This window comes from Piliocolobus tephrosceles, chromosome 1 (assembly GCF_002776525.5).
Source record: "Piliocolobus tephrosceles isolate RC106 chromosome 1, ASM277652v3, whole genome shotgun sequence".
Classification (NCBI taxonomy): domain Eukaryota; kingdom Metazoa; phylum Chordata; class Mammalia; order Primates; family Cercopithecidae; genus Piliocolobus; species Piliocolobus tephrosceles.
In genome coordinates, this window is record NC_045434.1 from 80,180,650 (window position 1) to 80,199,003 (window position 18,354).

General features: G+C 47.0%; 1 protein-coding gene across 2 annotated transcripts in view; it reads right to left on the bottom strand.

Annotated features, from left to right (window-relative positions):
* Positions 1-2,768: 2,768 nt before the first annotated feature.
* Positions 2,769-18,354, bottom strand: part of SUSD4 (sushi domain containing 4) — a 140,740-nt gene continuing 125,154 nt past the window's right edge. The window contains exons 6-9 of one of the 2 annotated variants that reach the window (XM_023203671.1): positions 10,899-11,090; positions 9,378-9,522; positions 5,188-5,570; positions 2,769-4,158 (exon numbers count right to left, since the gene is read on the bottom strand). In XM_023203671.1, the coding sequence (XP_023059439.1) occupies positions 4,130-4,158; positions 5,188-5,570; positions 9,378-9,522; positions 10,899-11,090 (749 nt within the window). In that variant the 3' untranslated portion in view covers positions 2,769-4,129. Of the gene's footprint in view, positions 4,159-5,187; positions 5,571-9,377; positions 9,523-10,898; positions 11,091-16,609; positions 16,801-18,354 lie in introns of those variants that run through there. The other variant, XM_023203672.1, reaches the window with a different exon arrangement.

The window sequence follows — 18,354 nt, forward strand, 5'->3', positions numbered from 1 at the left end:
GCAGGCTCCCCTTCACCTTCCGCCATGAGTGGAAGCAGCCTGAGGCCCTCACCAGATGCAGATGCCAGTACCATGCTTCCTATACAGCCTACAGAAAGTTGAGACAAATAAATGTCTTTTCTTTATAAATTACCCAGCCTCAGATGTTTCTTTATAGTAACACAAAAGGACAAAGATAGAAAACTGGTGCCGAGGAGTAGGGCATCGCTATAAAGATACCTGAAAATGTAGAAGCGGCTTTGGAACTTCACCCAGTTATGGGTGAAGGCTGGAAGAGTTTGGAGGGCTCAGAAGAAGATAAAAAGATAAGAGAAAGTTTGAAATTTCTTAAGGATTGGTTAAGTTGTTGTGACCAAAATGCTATTAGAAATATAGGCAGTAAAGGCCATACTGACAAGGTTTCAGATGGAAATGAGGAACTTATTGGGAACTGGAGCAAAGGCCAGCATTGTCATAAATTGGCAAACAACTTGGCTGCCTTGTGTCCATGCCCTAGGGCTTTGTGGAAGGCTGAATTTGAGTGATGACCTGGCTGGGCACAGTGGCTCACACCTGTAATCCCAGCACTTTGGGAGGCTGAGGTGGGCAGCTCATGACGTCAGGAGTTCCAGACCAGCCTGGTCAACATGGTGAAACTCTGTCTCTACCAAAAATACAAAAATTAGCCAGGCATGGTGGTGCACACACCTGTAATACCAGCTACTTAGGAGGCTGAGAATCACTTGAATCCAGGAGGTGGAGGTTACAGTGGTCCAAGATCACACAGTGAGCCTGGGCAATAGAGTAAGACTGTGTTTGGGGGAAAAAAAAAAAGAGTGATGACCTAGGGTATCTGGCAGAAGAAATTTCTAAGCAGCAAAGCATTCAACAAGTGACATGGCTGCTTTTAACAGTTTATGGTCAGGTATGAGAGCAAAGGAATGACCTAAAGTTGAAATTTGTAGTTAAAAGAGAAGCAGAGCATTAAAACTTGAAAATTACAGCCTGGCTATGGTAGAAAAGGAAAGAGCATTTTCAGAAAAATAATCTAAGGCTGGAGAGATTAGCAAGGAGAAAGGGAGCTGGGGGCTAACAGTCAAAACAATTGGAAAAAAGGCCCCAAATGCATTCAGAAATCTTCAAGGCTGCCCCTCCCATCACAGGCCCAGGGGCCTAGGAGGACAGAATGTTTCAGGGGACAGTGCCCAGATGTTGCTGCCCTTCACCACCTTGGGTTGCTTCTCCCTGCATCTCTGCATTCTGGCTCTAGCCAGGGCTGAAAAGGTCCCTGGTACTGCTTGGTTCTACTATAGAGATAGAAGCAGTAAGCCTTGGCAGCCTCCATGTGGTGCTAAATCTGCAACTGCACAGAATGCAAGAGGGGTGGAGGCTTGGCACCTTCCTCCTAGCTTTCAGAGGGTTTTGGAAAGCATGGGTGCCCAGGAAGAAACCCTCCTCAGGGCAGAACCCCTGCAGGGAGACTCTTCCCAGGGCAGAACCCCCTGCAGGGAGAGCAGTGCCTAGTGGAGCTGTGGAATGAGGCTACCATGGATACCTCAGAATTACAGAGCCACCAGCAGCATGCAACCTCAGGCTGGAAAAGCTGCAGGCACTAGACTCCAATCTGCAAAAATGGCCACATGGGTTGTGCTGAGCAAAGCCATGTGGTCAGTGCTACCTGAAGCCTTGAGAGCTCACCCCTCATCTAGGATGCTGGACATGGAGTCAAGGGAGATTATTTTGGACCTTTAAGATTTAGTGTCTGCCTTGCCGAGTTTTGAACTTCTGTGAGTCCTCTTACCCCTTTGTTTTGGCTGATTTCTCCCTTTTGGAATGGGGATGTTTACCCAATGTCTGTCCCACTATTGTATCTTGGAAGTAAACAACTTGATTTTGATTTTATAGGCTCACAGCTATAAGGAAGTTCTCTTGAGTCTCAGATGAGATTATGGACTTCTGAGTTGATGCTGGAACAAGTTAAGACTTGGGGGATGAATGATTGTATTTGCACTGAGAAAATCATGTGAGATTTGGAAGCCTAGGGGGTAGAATTCTATAGTTTGGTTTGTTTGATCCCTCCAAATCTCATGTTGAAATTTGATCCCTAGTGTTGAAACTGAGGCCTAATGGGAGGTGTTTGGGTCATGGGAAGGATCCCTCACGAATGGCTTGGTGCCAGCCTTGCAGTAATGAGTGAATTCTTGCTCTATTAGTTCCCACAAGAGCTGGCTGTTAAAAAAAAGCCTGGCCCCCTCCTGCCATGTGATCTCTGTACATGCCAACTCTCTCTTTCCTTTCTGCCATGAGTACAAGCACCCTGAAGCCTTCATCAGAAGCAGATGCTGGTGCCATGCTTCCTATACAGCCTGCAGAGCCATGAGCCAAATACACTTTTTTTCTTTATGCATTACCCAGCCTCAGATATTCTTTATAGCAACACAAGTGGACTAAGACACTGTAGCACCTGTCTCCCTAAGTGCTGTGGGCTGGAGAGGCATCCCTGTGCTTGGTCTGCCAGTCAGGCAGCTTGATGTTGCTGCTGTCTACTTTGTAGGGGAGACTATCAGAGATAGCCCCTCATGCCTCTTCTGAATCGCCTGGTAGAAAATGAGGCACTTGCCCAGTGGTCTCTGAGACAACCTCTATTTAGACAGTGAGCACTGTCTGTGTGTTATCTCCTTCCATCTCTTGTTCTTAATCTTACACTGAATCCCATCATCCATGATCACTGTCACCACCCTGCCCCTGCCCACCCGACTCTACTGCACTATTAAAGTCACACTTCAAACTGTCATTTTCTTTTTAATTTTTAATCAGTCTGTGTCAAGAAGAAACAGGACTTGATCAAGCTTCCAGCCCTCACTGCTCTATCAGCATAGCAATTTTATGGATCAGAGTTTTGTTTACATTTGTCTAAAACCAAGAGAAGGAAAGGAATCAACTCCACAGATCAGCATGTATTTGAAGAGACACTTCAGGACACTTTGGGAAATTTTTTAATCAATCAGTTTCTTAGGAACAACACCCAGTGGGCACCATGAGACCCTCAAAGTAGGAATGCAGGAATGATAGGCAGGTGAGGCGGCTGAGCTATCTGGGCTGGGAGGCCAGCCTTCTGGAATCTTAGGACAAATAAAAGGGGGAAAATCCAACCTCACACTTCTTTTGAAGGTGAGATATTTTTACAGAAACAATTTCTGTTTTGGAAAATAAATGTATGGTTGAATTTGGGGCTGGGGGGAACAATGACAATTCTTAACTAGAGAGAGGCTCATGATTCTGAGATAAATGTTAAGTCTTTTCAAAATGCTGAAATAAAACATTACCTTGGTTACTGTCTCCATCATGAGATGTATTTAAATACATTCTGACCATGTGTAAAATCCCCCAGATTTACCCAATGCCATGGATCCATGTGCCACTCATGAATACAAACACTGATGATATGTTACCAGAAGACAGCACAAAGTTCACGAGCTCTACTTTGTGAAAAAATTTCCAGAAAGCAGAGTCTGCCCGTCTTTTTCCTTTTCTTTCTCACTGGAACTGCCACATCCTGCTTTCATCTTGCTTCGAGTAGAGTTGTCTGGATGAAGGAAGATTCTCCAAATGTCACACAAGGACCTTTCCTTTGGGAGCCGGCCCCTTGCTGAGGGTGCAAGAGGCTCTGCTGTTCCTCCAGCAGCTCAACACAAACTTTATGCAGAGGCTGGCCCATCCAAATTTGGAGTCCAGAGCCAGTTGGAAGTGGGTTTTAGAAGCAAATTTACATAATGTGACATGCTTTCAAGGGGGCAGGGAGGACTTGTCAGCCAATGGGATGCGTGATGATTCGGTGGGATGTGCGTGGAATTGTCTCATGTTCCACAGCACGATACACATTTAACACCTCCATCCAAGACCGTGCAAGGGCTTCTCCACTGCCCCTGGCTCCCCATGGGTCTTGGCGAATCCTCAAATCTCCTTTAAAGCACTGCCATTGCAGTTTGTCAGCCTCACTGTGGAGCCTGAGATGCACAACGTGAATTGCGGTCCCCATGTAGGTAAGTTAGACATTTTGCCCCCAAGCTCTATCCTTCTGTGACCTCACTCCAAGATACAAGGTCCTTTCCCCAAAGGAGCAAGAAAGTCATCTGGATCCTGCCCCATATTAGGGATCTTCTTCCATTAGAGGAATCTCTGTAAAAGAAAAGACGGTTATTAGCTTAACATAACCAGAAAACATCATGACAATCTGGAATTATATGCCTCATTAAAATATCTACAGTTTCTCAAATCAGTGAGGAGAAGAAAATGTTAAGTTTCACATACCAGTTAATAACCAAATAAATCAACCTCCTATACAACATCTTTCTGTAACAATTGTTTTTTTGCCAGAAAACAATTATGATCTTATTTCCAGTTCATAAAAAATAAAATGTTAGATTTTAACCATAGGCCCTAATGGTCCTACAAGCCAGAAAGCTGCAAATTCAAGTACAGAAAGGCAGTGTGGTTTACAGAAAAGGAACACTGTGGTGGCCCAGGAGACCTCTGTTTCCATGTTGTTACTGCCATTTACTCTCAATATAAGCCAGATTAGTGCTCTCATTTGCAAAGTGGCACTGGGGCTCCCCTTCTGTAGGAAACACAGACCTAATCAATCTGACACATTTTCCCTATTTTACCATGAATCCACCCTTCCTTATGACAGGTACATATACATCTTTTACTTCACATCTGGTAAAAATAACTTCTATGCACACAGAACTCTGGGGCTAGAACACACTGCTGGGCCCTAGTGCGTGCCTCTGGATCCTTCTTCCTGGCATGCATGTGCCATCCTGTCCCTAAACCCCACTTCCAGAAGTCCTGCCTAATTAAGGAATAAAGAAGAAAAACATTCCGGATCATAAGGACACTACAAAAACAAAGCACCGGCCACCGTTGCCTTTCTACTCTGCATGGCTCACTGCCTTTTGGTGCCTCTTGAAATTTCCATTAGTGGGCTCATTACTTGCAAGATGATGATCATTCCTTACAATAATTGGCCTTGCCCAAGGCCTCTAAGTGTAGAGAGAGCATGAAGCAATTTAAGCTGAGTGAGAGGTAAGCAGATTGATTCGACTCTGTGCTGGGGGGTGGAGCGTGCGGAGCAAGGAGCTGGCTTGAAGATGCTGGTGCGGAGGTGTTTGCAGGTGTGGCTTGGGCCTTGGGGCAAGCACTTACCATCTGCAATGTCGATGCCTGGGCTGGTGGATGCCACCTCCTCCACCGTGCTGGCAATTGTGTCAGGGTTGTCTGAAGAAGGATGGGTGCTCTCTTGGCACCTGGGAGGTGAATACAGACTCTGGAGCAGCTCAGAAGAGCCTGAGACGCTGTCACAGGCTTCTGACTCCCTTGGGCCTGTGTCCGTGTCCCCTGAGCCGGGGTATGCCGGGGGGCTCTGGTCATCCACGGGTAAGGGGCAGCCCTGGCCTACAGAGGCCAGGTACCCGGGGCCTAAGGCACTCAAGCCGCCACTCACAGCCTCGTCATAGGACGGGAGCATGACAGGCACGCCATCTACCACCACAAAGTCAGGGTCACTGCTGGAACTCCGGGGAGGCCCCCTGTGTAAAGGAAGGAAGTGCCAACATGTCAAAGCCATGCCACCCTGGGGATGAGGCCACCCACGCTCCTTCCTGCACTCGGGGTCTCAGGGCCCACGATGAGCAGCAGAGCCTGGTATGGAGGATAATATGGAAGAAGCAGCCTCCTTTCAGGGGCTCCTCTGGAAGATGATGCTGCCATCCCGGCTGCCGATGCTCCGGAGAGAGGAGGTTTTCTTTCTGTCACTCTCTCGTGTCCTCCTATCTCCTCATGCTTTTCCCTTGCTCCTCTGACCTGTGGGCTTTGGCCTTCTGGCCATAAGCTCAAGGGGCAGGGGACAACATAACCCTTTCTAACAGAGCATCCCAGCGCCCCTCTGCAGTGTCCTGTAGGATGGGATTGAAAGTGGGATAGCACTGTTAAAAGTATAGAAAATAGGCCAGGTGTGGTGACTCGTACCTGCAATCCAGAACTTTGGGAGGTTTTGCCTGAGCCCAGGAGTTTGAGACCAGCCTGGGCAACATAGTGAAACCCTGTTTACACAAAAAATAAAAATGTTAGCCACGTGTGGTGGCACGTGCCTGTAGCCCCAGCTATTCAGGAGGCTGAGGCAGGAGGATCCCTGGAGCCAAGGAGTTTGAGGCTGCAGTGAGCCATGACCGCACCACTGCACTCCAGCCTGGGTAACAGAACGAGACCTTATCTCTTAAAAAACCAACCAACCAACCAACCAACAAACAAACAACTGTAACTGTGGACTCTGAGTGCCCAGAGGGACTAGCTGGCCCTATGTTCATCATGTTTCTTTGTTGTCTTCTGCTATAGTATAAAAATCACTACATCTTAGTCTAGATAGAAAAAAACAAACAAACAAAAAACTCAGGAAAGAAAGAAAACAAAGGAAAGCTGTAAGCACCATGTCACTACCCTGTTCGAGCTGCACAGGCTTACCTCCACCTCCTTCCTCCCACCCCTCATCTAAGCAAGGCCTGGGCTGCTGCTGTGAGGGCTCCAGAAGCCGCGACAAATCGAGTCTGCGTGTCTGCAGGGCTCCCTTGTGTGGGCGCGCACGCAGCTCCTGACCTGCTCCCTTTGCTTCTTAGCACTCTGTACATTCAACACTGTCCGATTGGAGCCTGGGGCATCTGACGTCACAGCCTGGGCTCCGTGTGACCCCCACACTCTGCTCCTGGCCTCAAGAGGAACCCAGGGTGGCTAAGAAGTAGCCAATGGAACTTGGTTTCTTTCTTTCTTTTTTTCTTTTTGAGATGGAGTCTTGCTCTGTCACCCAGTGTATTTTTAGGAGAGACAAGGTTTCACCATGTTGGCTAGGCTGGTCTTGAACTCCTGACCTCAGGTGATCCATCCACCTGCCTCGGACTCCCGGAGCGCTGGGATTATAGACACGAGACACCGTGCCCGGCTGGAACTTGGTTTCTTATTGTCTCTGCTGGGAACTGGTGCTGAGGGAGGAGGCCAAAGGTAAAATATCAGGAAGAGAAGACCCAGTTGGGTGGGCAGACCCTGAATCTCTGAGTGCTGGCGGCAGGGGCTCTAAACCCAAGAAAATGAAATGTCTGGGGGTGGAGGGGAAGCAAAGGCTGTGTGTCTCTCTAATGCTCAAGTCCACTGACTTTTTGAAACATCTTGCAAAGGCTTGGAGATTATGGTGGTGGACTCCTTGTCCCAAAGCTCTTAAAAACTGCCCAGAGAGGGCGGGAGACCACCAAGACCATGCTTTTCAGGGGGTAGAAGGCAGGAGGCGGGAGGAAAGGAGGAGCTTGCTCCGAGCCAGACTGCTCTCCCTCCACAGCCACCACTAGTTACTGCGTCCTTGACAATGATGCTCCGTTCCTCTCTGGCCACTTCGCTGTCTTGTGCTGGCCTCCTTCTCACTTGGGACTCCCTGCCTCCTCACTGTCCCTGGCACCTCCATGTTGTCTAGGCCCGGGTGAACAGACGCCTCTCTTCTCCATTCCTCACCCTAACATTCCACACCCAGGCTACAGCTCCCACAATCTGGCAGCTTCCCCTCCACATGTCCCCACCATGCAACTTAGCTCTCATACATCCCTCATCAACATCCCTGCAGGCTCTACTCTCGTGGAACCTGGAGAAAAAAAGTCCATTCTTGGTTTGCCCTTGAGATTCTGGTCATGTATTTGGATTCATGTCATGTATTTGAAGCCAACCTTCCCAAAACAACTCAAGAATAATATAAGACAAAAGACTCAAGGGCTGAAGAACATCATGTGAAAGGGTTTTCAGAACATTTAAAAAAAAAATCTTAATACCTAGTGGATATCCTGGAAACTTTTCTTCCAACAATATGGAGAAAAATAGCTCTGAGGGCCCTTTTCAAGTACTCGAATGCACTATCAATCACAGCCCTGTGGGTTGGCTTTCTCTTTGTAATCCTTAGGCCTTCTTGAGATACTGTAATTGCTCAATGATAGAATACGGTCCCTTGATGAATATATAATAACGTGGAAGACAGAGAGTAGATGGCAGATTGGAGAGGAAGGAAGGTTTCAGCATCGTAGCAAGAGCTTGCTGTGGCACCAGGATGGCACTAATACACCTCTGGGCCTGGGGAGGGATGCAGGTGACACCCACATCCAGCACACATTTGTGGCTAGGGAGAGAGGGATATGCCTGTCAGGTTGTGACCATGGGGAGTCCCTACTGCCAGGCATGGAAGAACTGTGATGTGAGGAAGGCCACCCTGTGGGGTGTGAGGTTAAGAGCGAAGGTGGGCAGGTGCTGTCTCCAGCAGCTCTGCCCGCTTCCTTCACTCCTCTCACAGCTGGAAGGTGTGAGAGACACACTGCATTTTCCTGGAGGGAAGAGAGAAGTGGTTAATTCCAGGAGCCTTCTCCTCCATGAGCAATAGTCCCTTTTACAGGTACATATGACTCTGGGGACTAGGTTGTCTCTGTGGGCAAAAAAACAAATGCCCTTTTCTGAAGCATTAGGTTCTAAAATGAGAAGACTCTGACATGGCCACAGAAGGCAAGGAAAAGATAGCTTGTATCAGTGGCCCCTGGCTAGCGTTCTGCGGTGTTTTGCTGTCCTTACCTCCTCTTCTTAATGCTCATAAACTTATCCTTTTGCTTTCTAAACTACTTCTCCCTCCAGGAACGATGACTGGCCAGCAGTAGTGCTGGGTGGCTCTTCTTTGTTCCTAAGGGTGCTGGTGCAGTTCTCGTTGGTGATGACGACTTGAGGCTGAAGATACCAACCCGAGCTGGTTGGTGCAGCTGAGAAGGATGGAGAAGTGCCTTCCACATGTCCCACTTCAGGGGTTCAGATCAGACTTCATGGAAGACTCCCACTAGCCCTTTCCTGATTCTCCCTGGAATCAGGAAAGTCTTTTTTCCTTCCTAAGGCTTCTCAATGCCTAACACCTTTGTTCACACACCTCTGACCTGTGTCCCAGTCAGCTGTGTGCACGTCTTACCCTCCCTATGAACTGAGCTGCGTGGTGCCTCACTCCAGGGCCACATGCAGGGTGACCATGGTGGGAATGGTGCCCCTGGGTGGAGCAGTCCACAGCCTGCAGTCCTAACTCTGTGATCCCATTGCTTGCCCCCCATGATGCCCACCTGTGAATGGTCAACTGCAAGAAGGAGGGGTAGAGGTAGGAAAGAAAGAGGAAAATGAGGTCTGTCTCCAGCTTGGTGCTCAAAACATCCCAGAACATGGTTTTTGCTCTCCCCTGTTTCCATTAGGAGCTCCAACTTTTCACTCATCACATTCTCTCTGCTGCTAAGGATGGCTGCATTGAGTCAGACCTCGAGCCACAGCTGCCAAGACATGAAACTGACCTGGGGGGAAAGTGGGCCTTGAACTTGGTCTGGAACATCCTGGCCAGGATGACGAGCAGCAGCACAAGCAGCACACTGGTTGCCGTGAACGCCACAATCTTCCACGTGGTCAGGAGGGTCTCGTGGGTGCTGGGCCATGTTTGCTCTGCGTGAGGGAGAACAAAGCTGTATGTGAGGCTCCCAGACCATGAGAGGTGCCAAGGTTCCCCGTGGGCTCATTTGCTGGATTTATTTGGCACAAGAGATGTATGCAAGGTGCCTCTGATCCCCAGGGCTCCCCGGAGATACTATGTGCCCCTGCAGCTCATGGAAATTGCATCAGGATCCACCCAACACTAAAAACCTGTCTCCGGCATGGGCTCTGCCAGGTTGCAGACCTGCATGCTCACATTCTAGTCCCAGGTGCAGGCCCGGCACAGGCTCAAATAACGCATCTGCCTCTTGAGAACAAAGGTGGGCATCCCTCTTGCCTGGAGAAGTTGCTCCAAAATGGACCAAGGGCTGGGGAAGTGGGAAGCTGGGCCCTTTATGAGTGTTCTGGGATATGCTGTAGGGTTGGGTACAGCAAGAAACAGAGGGTAAAGAGGACCCCTGTTCCACAGCTCTGACGCCCTATCAGCTGTCTGCCAGGTCAGGGGCAGCAGGAGCAGACCCTTCCAGAAGAGACTCTTATCCTTTGGGCACAGTCCACCCTGTCTCTTAGACGCCTCTCTGCCTTGTCATGCCCACCCTCTTAGACACTCTCTCTGCACTTCTCCCCTCGCTGGCTCACAGGATCATGTGTGCGCCTCCAGAGACCCGGCATTAACAAGCACTTCCTTGTGTCCAGGGGAGACGCATGCAGTCATCAGCACTGCTCAGGGCAGCATCCCCAGCCTGGAAAGGGCTGGGGAGAGTGGGAAGGAGACAGTGGGTGTATGCTGGTGCCCCAATCTCTATCCTGTGGTCACTACCCGGGTGCACTGAGGCCAGTGGGGAAGGTGGTTTGCAAGTAAGTCATTTGCTTTTAACTATGAAGACCTGAAGCTTGCAAATGGCCTACAGTTTTATAAGTGAGATCAGGTGTCACCCACAGTATTATTTGTATTCTGATATGCGTCCTTGAATGGAAGAGAAAGGTAAAGTTATTCATCGCTTCGGTCCAGGGCAATGCATGTAATTCTGGTCACACCCATAGGCCTGTGTCCTTACCAGTGGAAAGGGATAAGGCTGGGAGAAAAAAGAGTGCAGAGGCTGGAGGTCCTTCCATGGATGCTAGGGGTCTAGGGACTCTGTTCAGAGGGTCAGCATTTTAACCTGAGAATGGCAGGTTAATACTCCTGACCCTCTGAACAGGACCTATAAGCATCTGGCACAGAGCCCAACAGCAGCCCCATCGACCCGCAATGATATGTTTCGATATCCTGTTCCTGACACTGGGCATGGGAGGAGAGATACAGCTTGGTACATAGCCACCGCCCACTATGTGCAGATGGTCCAAGGAGGGTCCATCATCGTCAAGGGCGAGACCTTCAGACTTACCTGATTTGATGCAGTAGACTTGATAGGAAGGAAACCACTCTCCGTACTGGCAGGTGATATACTTGTAGTCGCTGGTGAGGCTGTAGCCAGGATCACAGTAAAACTCCACCACGGTTCCATGGTTGTAGCGTTCACAAGGCCGTGGATGGCAGACGAAATCTCCGTGACTCACCATTGGAGGTAATGGACAAACTTGGGCAGTAGGGGAGAATAAGAGTTTCAGTACCACATGCTCACCTTTGTCTGAAGCCCTTAAGACAAAGAATGGCCTAGGAGAACTCAGTTAAAGATGTGCTTATGGATTAATCACGAGGCTACTGAGTTGTACTAGAGATGATCTCTTTTTTAGTATTTCATGGAAGGTGGAATGGAAGCCTGCTGTAATATTCTGAGCACGTGCTTTTGTGACAAGGCATTGTGAAGTACATCATAAAAGAGAGGTTCGTTTTACAATGCAAAGAGTATGCCTATTCAATAGAGAGTATTAAGCTACTCTATTAATAATGCATGCTATTATGTGCCAGATAACCTAGTAAATAAAATTAAGATATTTCTGGACAAAATCTTTACTGAAAGGCATAGTTATCCCAAGTCTGTTTCTGTGACGACAGTAGTAATTTGGGTCTATTAAAATCCAGGGCAGTGTCCCTAACCTGATCCCCTACAGCCCTGCTGAGGCTTGGCCAATGACGAACATGGAGCAATTCTTCTAGCTCTGCCTGCAGAGCCAGGGCACAGCCTCCATGGTAACCAGAGTTAAGTGCTTTAGGCATGAGGCTTGGTTCTGCCACCACACCACACTGCATGACCTTAAGCAGATCCCTTAACCTCTTTGAGCCTTGATTTTTCTCCTCTGTCAAATGGAAGCTTATTCTATCCTAGGATGATGCCTTAGGGTTCTGACTCGAATATTCCATCATGTTAGGGGAAGAAAAAGTTGTTTTTAGTGTCCTATCTTGGTACTGCATTCTAGGTTGCAAGGTAAGAATGGTTCCATCTCTGTCAGCAGAAAGACGGCTTCAGTGGGAGTTCGGTGCCTTTTATGCTACAAGGAGCTCTTTCTTGGATGAGGACACAGAAATAAACAGTGCTGCCGCTTAAACATTCTTAAAAAAACAGTCAAACCACAGATTCTACCAATGCCAGCTTCAAACCCACACTCATGGAAACCAGTAAGAACTTTGGCCAAAAACAAACAAACAAACAAACAAACAAACAAAAAACCAACCAAAACCAAAAAGAGTTAACTTTTGATTCCCTTCCTTGGGGTAACCAAACACCCTGGCCAGGGCAGGACAGGCACTGCCCACCATACAGGCTAGAATTGGTGCCCTCTCCACACTGGCCACTGAAACTACTTATGGCAGCACTGGGTGCCCACTGAGGCTGGATAACAAGATGGCCCTCCCTGCAGAGCAGGCCACCCTGCTGAGGGTGTCCCGAGGTGTGTGAAGCAGGGTCAGAGGCACGCTACAGGCACTCTCTTTAGTCCTGCAAACAAAACACTGCAGTGTAGATCTTGTTGGTTCTTTCAGAGAAGAGGAAACAGAAACTCACAGAAGCAACTAGAGTAGTGAGTAGAAGTCTAGGCACGCTCTAGACAGGCCTAGGTCTGAATTCCAGCTGAACTACTCACCAGCTGAGTGACCCTAAACCAATCCCTGCTCATCGTTGAGCTTCAAGGTCCTCGGCTGTACAAGAGTCTCTGAGGGCTATTTTGAGAAATGCTGGTGAGGGCTTAGTTCAGAGCTGACAAACTGTGATTATTCAGGGAAAACCAGGACTCGAGTATCTAAAGAGATGGAATTTAACGAGGTGATGGCAAAGTGGAGAAGCCAGCAGGAACACCCTGAGATTAGTAAGAGTCGGAAACCACTACCACTCCTGGGCTGGTGGGATGACGGGGTCTCGTTGCTGGGGTCCCTAGTGGAAGGTGGAACCATGGAGGTCTATCACGTGGGAACTGGAGCCCAGGGACACTCAGACCCTGTTGGAGATGCCCCCAGGGTAGGAACAGTGAGGGAGAAGTAGCCTGGTTCTCCACCTGCCCACCCTCCAGGCTCCCTCTGGACAAAGCCAGTGGGGAGCCAGGTGACAAGGGGATCTGGGAAACGGGGTCTGTGGCGGACAGCCTGTCTAGATCTGGTGCAGTGCAGGGAAGGTCCAGGGGAGATCTGAGGCTGGCAGGCCCAGGGTGTGCTCAGTAAATGGTGGCTGTCAGGTGGCTGCTGTGAGGATCCCACAGGTGGACACTGGCAGAGATAGGCTTTGAACTCTAACTCTGAGGCCCAGGAGCTTTCTGCTGCCCTGCCCCAGGGTATCTCCTGGGCTGGCAAATGCAGTCACATAACCACTTGCATTTCCACAAACAGGGGCTCTTTTCAAATTTGCTACCACCAGGGTGCTCTGGGAGCATCCCCAGGAAATAAAGCAGAAGGAAGCAAAGGGAAGGACAGCTGATAAGGAAGAGGGAGAGAGAAAAAGGCACTGGCCGTGTTGTTGAACTGGTTCTGGGAGATCCAGGGATGTGGCAGTAAGGGCTCTTCTCTCCTCAGAGGCCCTCCTCCACGCTGCTTCTCCTCTACTCAATTATTGGGAGAACACAAGGAAGGGGTCTCCAGTGGCCCCAGGACTGCCTGGGGACCCCCTTCCCTGCACTGCTGAAGGGTTCCCCAGCACTGCTGTACGCTCAGGAGCGGCATCTTCTCTGGGACAGGAGCCTCTTTCTGTGGTCAAGGGTATGGCAAGTGTCCATTGACAGATGAATGGATAAAGAAAAAATGGGCAATATACACTATAGAATATTATTCAGCCTTAAAAAAGAAGGAAATCCTGCCATGTAGGACACAATGGATAAACCTGGAGGACATTCTGCTAAGTGAAATTAACCAAGCACAGAAAGACAGATACTGCATGATTTCACTTATATGTGAAATCTAAAAAAGTTGAATACATAAAAACGGGGAGCAGCACAGTGGTTACCAGGGTCGGGGAGGTGGAGGAAATCAGAAGATGTAGGTCAAAGGGTAAAAGGGTGCATGCAGTTCCATAGGATGAAGTCCAGAGCTCTGATGTATAGTATCCAGACTCCAGTTAATAATACTGTATTATACACTGGAAATTCACTAACAGAGTAGATTTCAGGAAATGGATTATGTTAACTTACTTGACTGTATTAATCATTTCACTGTGTAGATGTATCTCAAAACATCATGTTGTACACCTTAAATATCTAACATTTTTATGAAAGAGAAAAAGGTACACAGAGCAGGAAGGCACTTCTCCTCAAAGGCTCTCTAAACAAGCCCCTGAGGGCCACTGTAGGATTAGAAAATTACCAAAACTGTTCTCAAAGCACAGAAAACGTCATGAAAGAGCCCACATAAATGTATGCAAGTTTGTTAGCAGCATTTTTTTCTCACTGGGCCTAAAGGATGAACGACTGTTCAAATCACTGCATTCACTCCAAGGCAAATGGTCCCATGGTGTGCTCAAGAATTTCTGTACCGTACAGATCAACCATTTGATCAATCATTTAATGAGCAAAGGCAGAGTGGCATATAGGGGCGTGGGTGCAGAGTTACCCAAATTTGTGTTCAAACCTCAGCTCTACCACTGATGAGCTTCAGGGTGTTAGGCAGCTTGTTTGACTTCGTGGGGTCTTAGCTTTCCCGTCTGTCTAATGAGTGAAACAATTCCCAACTCCTCCAATTGTTGCGAGGATTTGAAGATGTATGAAAACCGCATAACACAAATGCCAGGGACACAGTAGGCACTTAAGAAATAATAGCTATTCGTATCACTGGTCCAAACTTGCTGGGGTTCCCATGCTGCCCTTCCCATACTGGGGCACTACCAGGCTCCTTATGCAATTAGGATACCTGGGATTGCACCAGGGAGGCCCCAAACATTCAGAGAATGTGAACGCATCTCATCACCACATTTTCTCAGAGGCCAGATAAAAACCATCCATTGTAGAGGCTTTAACTCTGAGACTGTCATAATCGGCTGGTAATGGAGATGCATTTCCCCCCTAAGTAGAAACATTTATCTTCACACCTTGTAGTGTTTATAATGATTGCACCCAGCAGACCATTAGCTTTGTTGTAAAGGAAACTCCCGTGTGGTGTGGTGAGGGTAGAGGGTGGGAGCGTTTCTTTTAACTTGGAAGGAAACAACCACAAAAGTATTATTAATTATAAACTTTAGGGAGGTTTATTTTAAAATCCCAATATAAAAATACCCATGGCTTAGGGGACTTCCACCTCTCATCCAACGCAGCCTCTCACTATGGGGCTCAACTGAGTTCTGAGTTCTGCTACCACCTCCTCTCCACACCTTCCCTAACAGACAGACAGTTCCACACAGACAGACAGATGGACAGACACACTCCCACACCCAGAGGCCTCAGACACGTGGCAAACAGCCCCGTGAACAACGGCCACATGGCTGGCATTTCAAATAACCTGTGTGTTCCTAGAAATTCCAGTGAGTAAAAGTGGACCGGGCTATGGCACTTTTTCTGTTCTTATCTTAGAACTCCTTTAGGCTCAGCCTGTGACTCATATCCCGTCAGTTGCTAGTTCTAAGGAAAATACACCCGGGAAAAACCTGTGGGTGGCATGAAAAAAGATCCCTCTGCAACTCCATTTTTCTTAATGTTTCTTACTTTAGACATTATTAGCAACAGTTAGGGCTTTTGTGAGGCTTGGAGTCTGGACATCCAGTTACAGGCAGAATCCAAGCAAGGCTCTGCAGACACTCAGCCAGAAATGGATGATTCCTGTCCCAGTGTGAAGTCTCTACTCCTTGTTTCATGACAGGGTAAAGGCTCTTTTCAGACGAGGTGGAAAACTCCTACCTACACAAATGGCAGCAGAGTCCAGTTTTTACCATATTTAGTCTCTTACGGAACTTCCCAGAGGTGGGCTAGATGGGGGAGGCAGGACCAAAAGATGGGGTGCTGAGGCATGGGACCTGAAGTCTTCCCTGTGTTGGCCAAGAATGGCCTGAGCTGGGCTGGATGGAGCTGCTATAAGACTGCAATTTCCCCAGATAAGCCTTCCCTCCTGGTCCAGCCTCCTCTCAATTTAGTGTCCTTTCCTCACCCTCCCTCTGGCTATTTCCTCCTATGCAGATTTAATTCCAACACAAACACCGGCCACTTTGGGAAGCCTTCCGTGAGCGCACAGGGAGTGATCTTGGAGTTTCTGGGCATTTTGTGCACTTTACATGCCTAATACTTGTACAGATCCATAAATTCTTTGAGAACAGGGGCCGTGTCTCTAGAGTTTTTCTAACTCCTGTAGCATCCAGCATGATTCTTGATAAACATTTGCTATTTGAGTGAATGGAAATGTCAAAGTTTTCACAATAAACCAGAGGCGGTTCCCTGTCCGCTTCTCTCCTGTTGTCAATGAGCTGCAATTTTCATGCTGTGTCTGGTCTCATTTTTCAGTGGGGGAAAAAAGGTGAGACATGATAATAGTTTTTTCATAGCCTCATAGCTTCACCCGACGGACACCACACGCAAGAATCTGTGTACATTTTAGGGATGTCTTAGTGACGTGAAATAGAGCTTTGCCAGTCCCACCTCTGAGATACACACTAAAATAAAGAGGTCAACGTTTCTAACACCTTCAAAACAATGCCAGTTGGTTCTTCCCTTGATGTGTGCAGATGATGGTGAAATACGGTATACGATAAAAATGGAATGTTTAATTCAAACGTCCTTTATTGCAGGAGAACAACATTTAGAACAGAGATGTGGTGGTGCTAGCTGAGGAACAGGTAGGTGCTGGGGTGGGAGAGGACTTTAACACAGGGCAAAAATAAAGCATAGCAGCTGCCAACCTGATGTGTGGGAAATAAAGGACAGGGAAAAGATGTTCAGGTCTTCCTCCTGAAAAAAAGAAGTGTAAATATGAAAACATAAGAAGACTATTTCTCTTGATTGATTGAAAAAAAAAAAAAAAACCTTACAGCCCTTTTCTTTCTAAAAAAATAAAGACTTTATTTTTAAGAGCAGTTTTAGGTTCACAGCAATATTGAGCAGAAGGTACAGGAAGTTCCCGTATACTTCCTGCTCCCACACAAGTACAGCCTTCCCCATTATCCACATCCCCACCAGAGTGGTGCATTTGTTACTGCTGATGAACCTACATTGACACCTCATTATCACTTAGAGTCCAGAGTTTACATCAGGGTTCACTCTTGGTGTCATACATTCTATGGGTTTGGATAAATGTGTAGTGACATGTATCCACCATTCAAGTATCATGCAAAGTAGTTTCACTGCCCCCCCTTCCCCGCCGCAAATCCTCTGTGCTCTGCCTGTTAGTTGCCCCACCCACCCCCAAACCCTGGCAATCACTGATCGTTTTGCTGTCATCACAGTTTTGCCTTTTCCAAAATGTCATATAGTTGGAATAGGACAGTATATAGGCTTTTCAGATTGGTATCTTTCACTTAGTAATATGCATTTAAAGTTCCTTCATATCTTTTCATGGTTTGAATGTTAATTTCTTTTTAGTGCTAAATAATATTCCATTGTCTGGATGTACCATAGTTGATTTATCCATTCACCTACTGAAGGACATCTTGGTTGCTTCTAAGTTTTGGCAATTATGAATAAAGCTGCTATAATGTTTGTGTACAGGTTTTGCTGTGGACATAAGTTTTCAGTTTCTTTGGGTAAATATCAAGAAGAAAGATTGCTGGATCATACAAGAGTATGTTTCATTTTGTAAGAAGCCACCAAACTGTCTTCCAAAGTGGTTATATCCCTTTGCATTCCTGCCAGCAACAAATGACAGTTCCTGTTGCTCCACATCCTCTTTAGCATTTGGTTTGTAAGTGTTCCAGATTTTGGTCATTTTAATAGGTAAGTAGTGATCTCTCTTGTTTAATTTGCATTTCCTGATGACATATGACGTGAAGCGTCTTTTCATATGCTGTTTGTCATCTGTATATCTTCTATGGTGTTAAGGTCTTTGGAACATTTTTAAATCAGGTTGTTTGTGTTCTTGTTGTAGACTTTTAATAGTTCTTTGTATATTTTGGATAACAGTCCTTTATCAGATGTGCCTTTTGCAAATATTTTTTACAAGTGTGTGGCTTGTCTTCTCATTCTGTTAACATTGTCTTTTGCAGAACAGAAGTTGTTAATTTTAACGAAGTCCAACTTATCAATTATTTCTTTCACACATCATGCTATTGGTGTTGTATCTAAAAAGACATCACCATACACAAGGTCATCTGAATTTTCTTCCATGTTATACTCTAAGAGTTTTACAGTTTTGCATTTTACATTTAGGTATATGAGCTATTTTGAGTTAATTTTATGGAAGAGTGTAAGGTCTGTGTTTAGCTTTTTTTTTTTTTTTTTTTTGTATATGGATGCCCAATAGTTCCAGCATTATTTGTTGAAAAGTCTATCTTGTTCCATTATATTGCC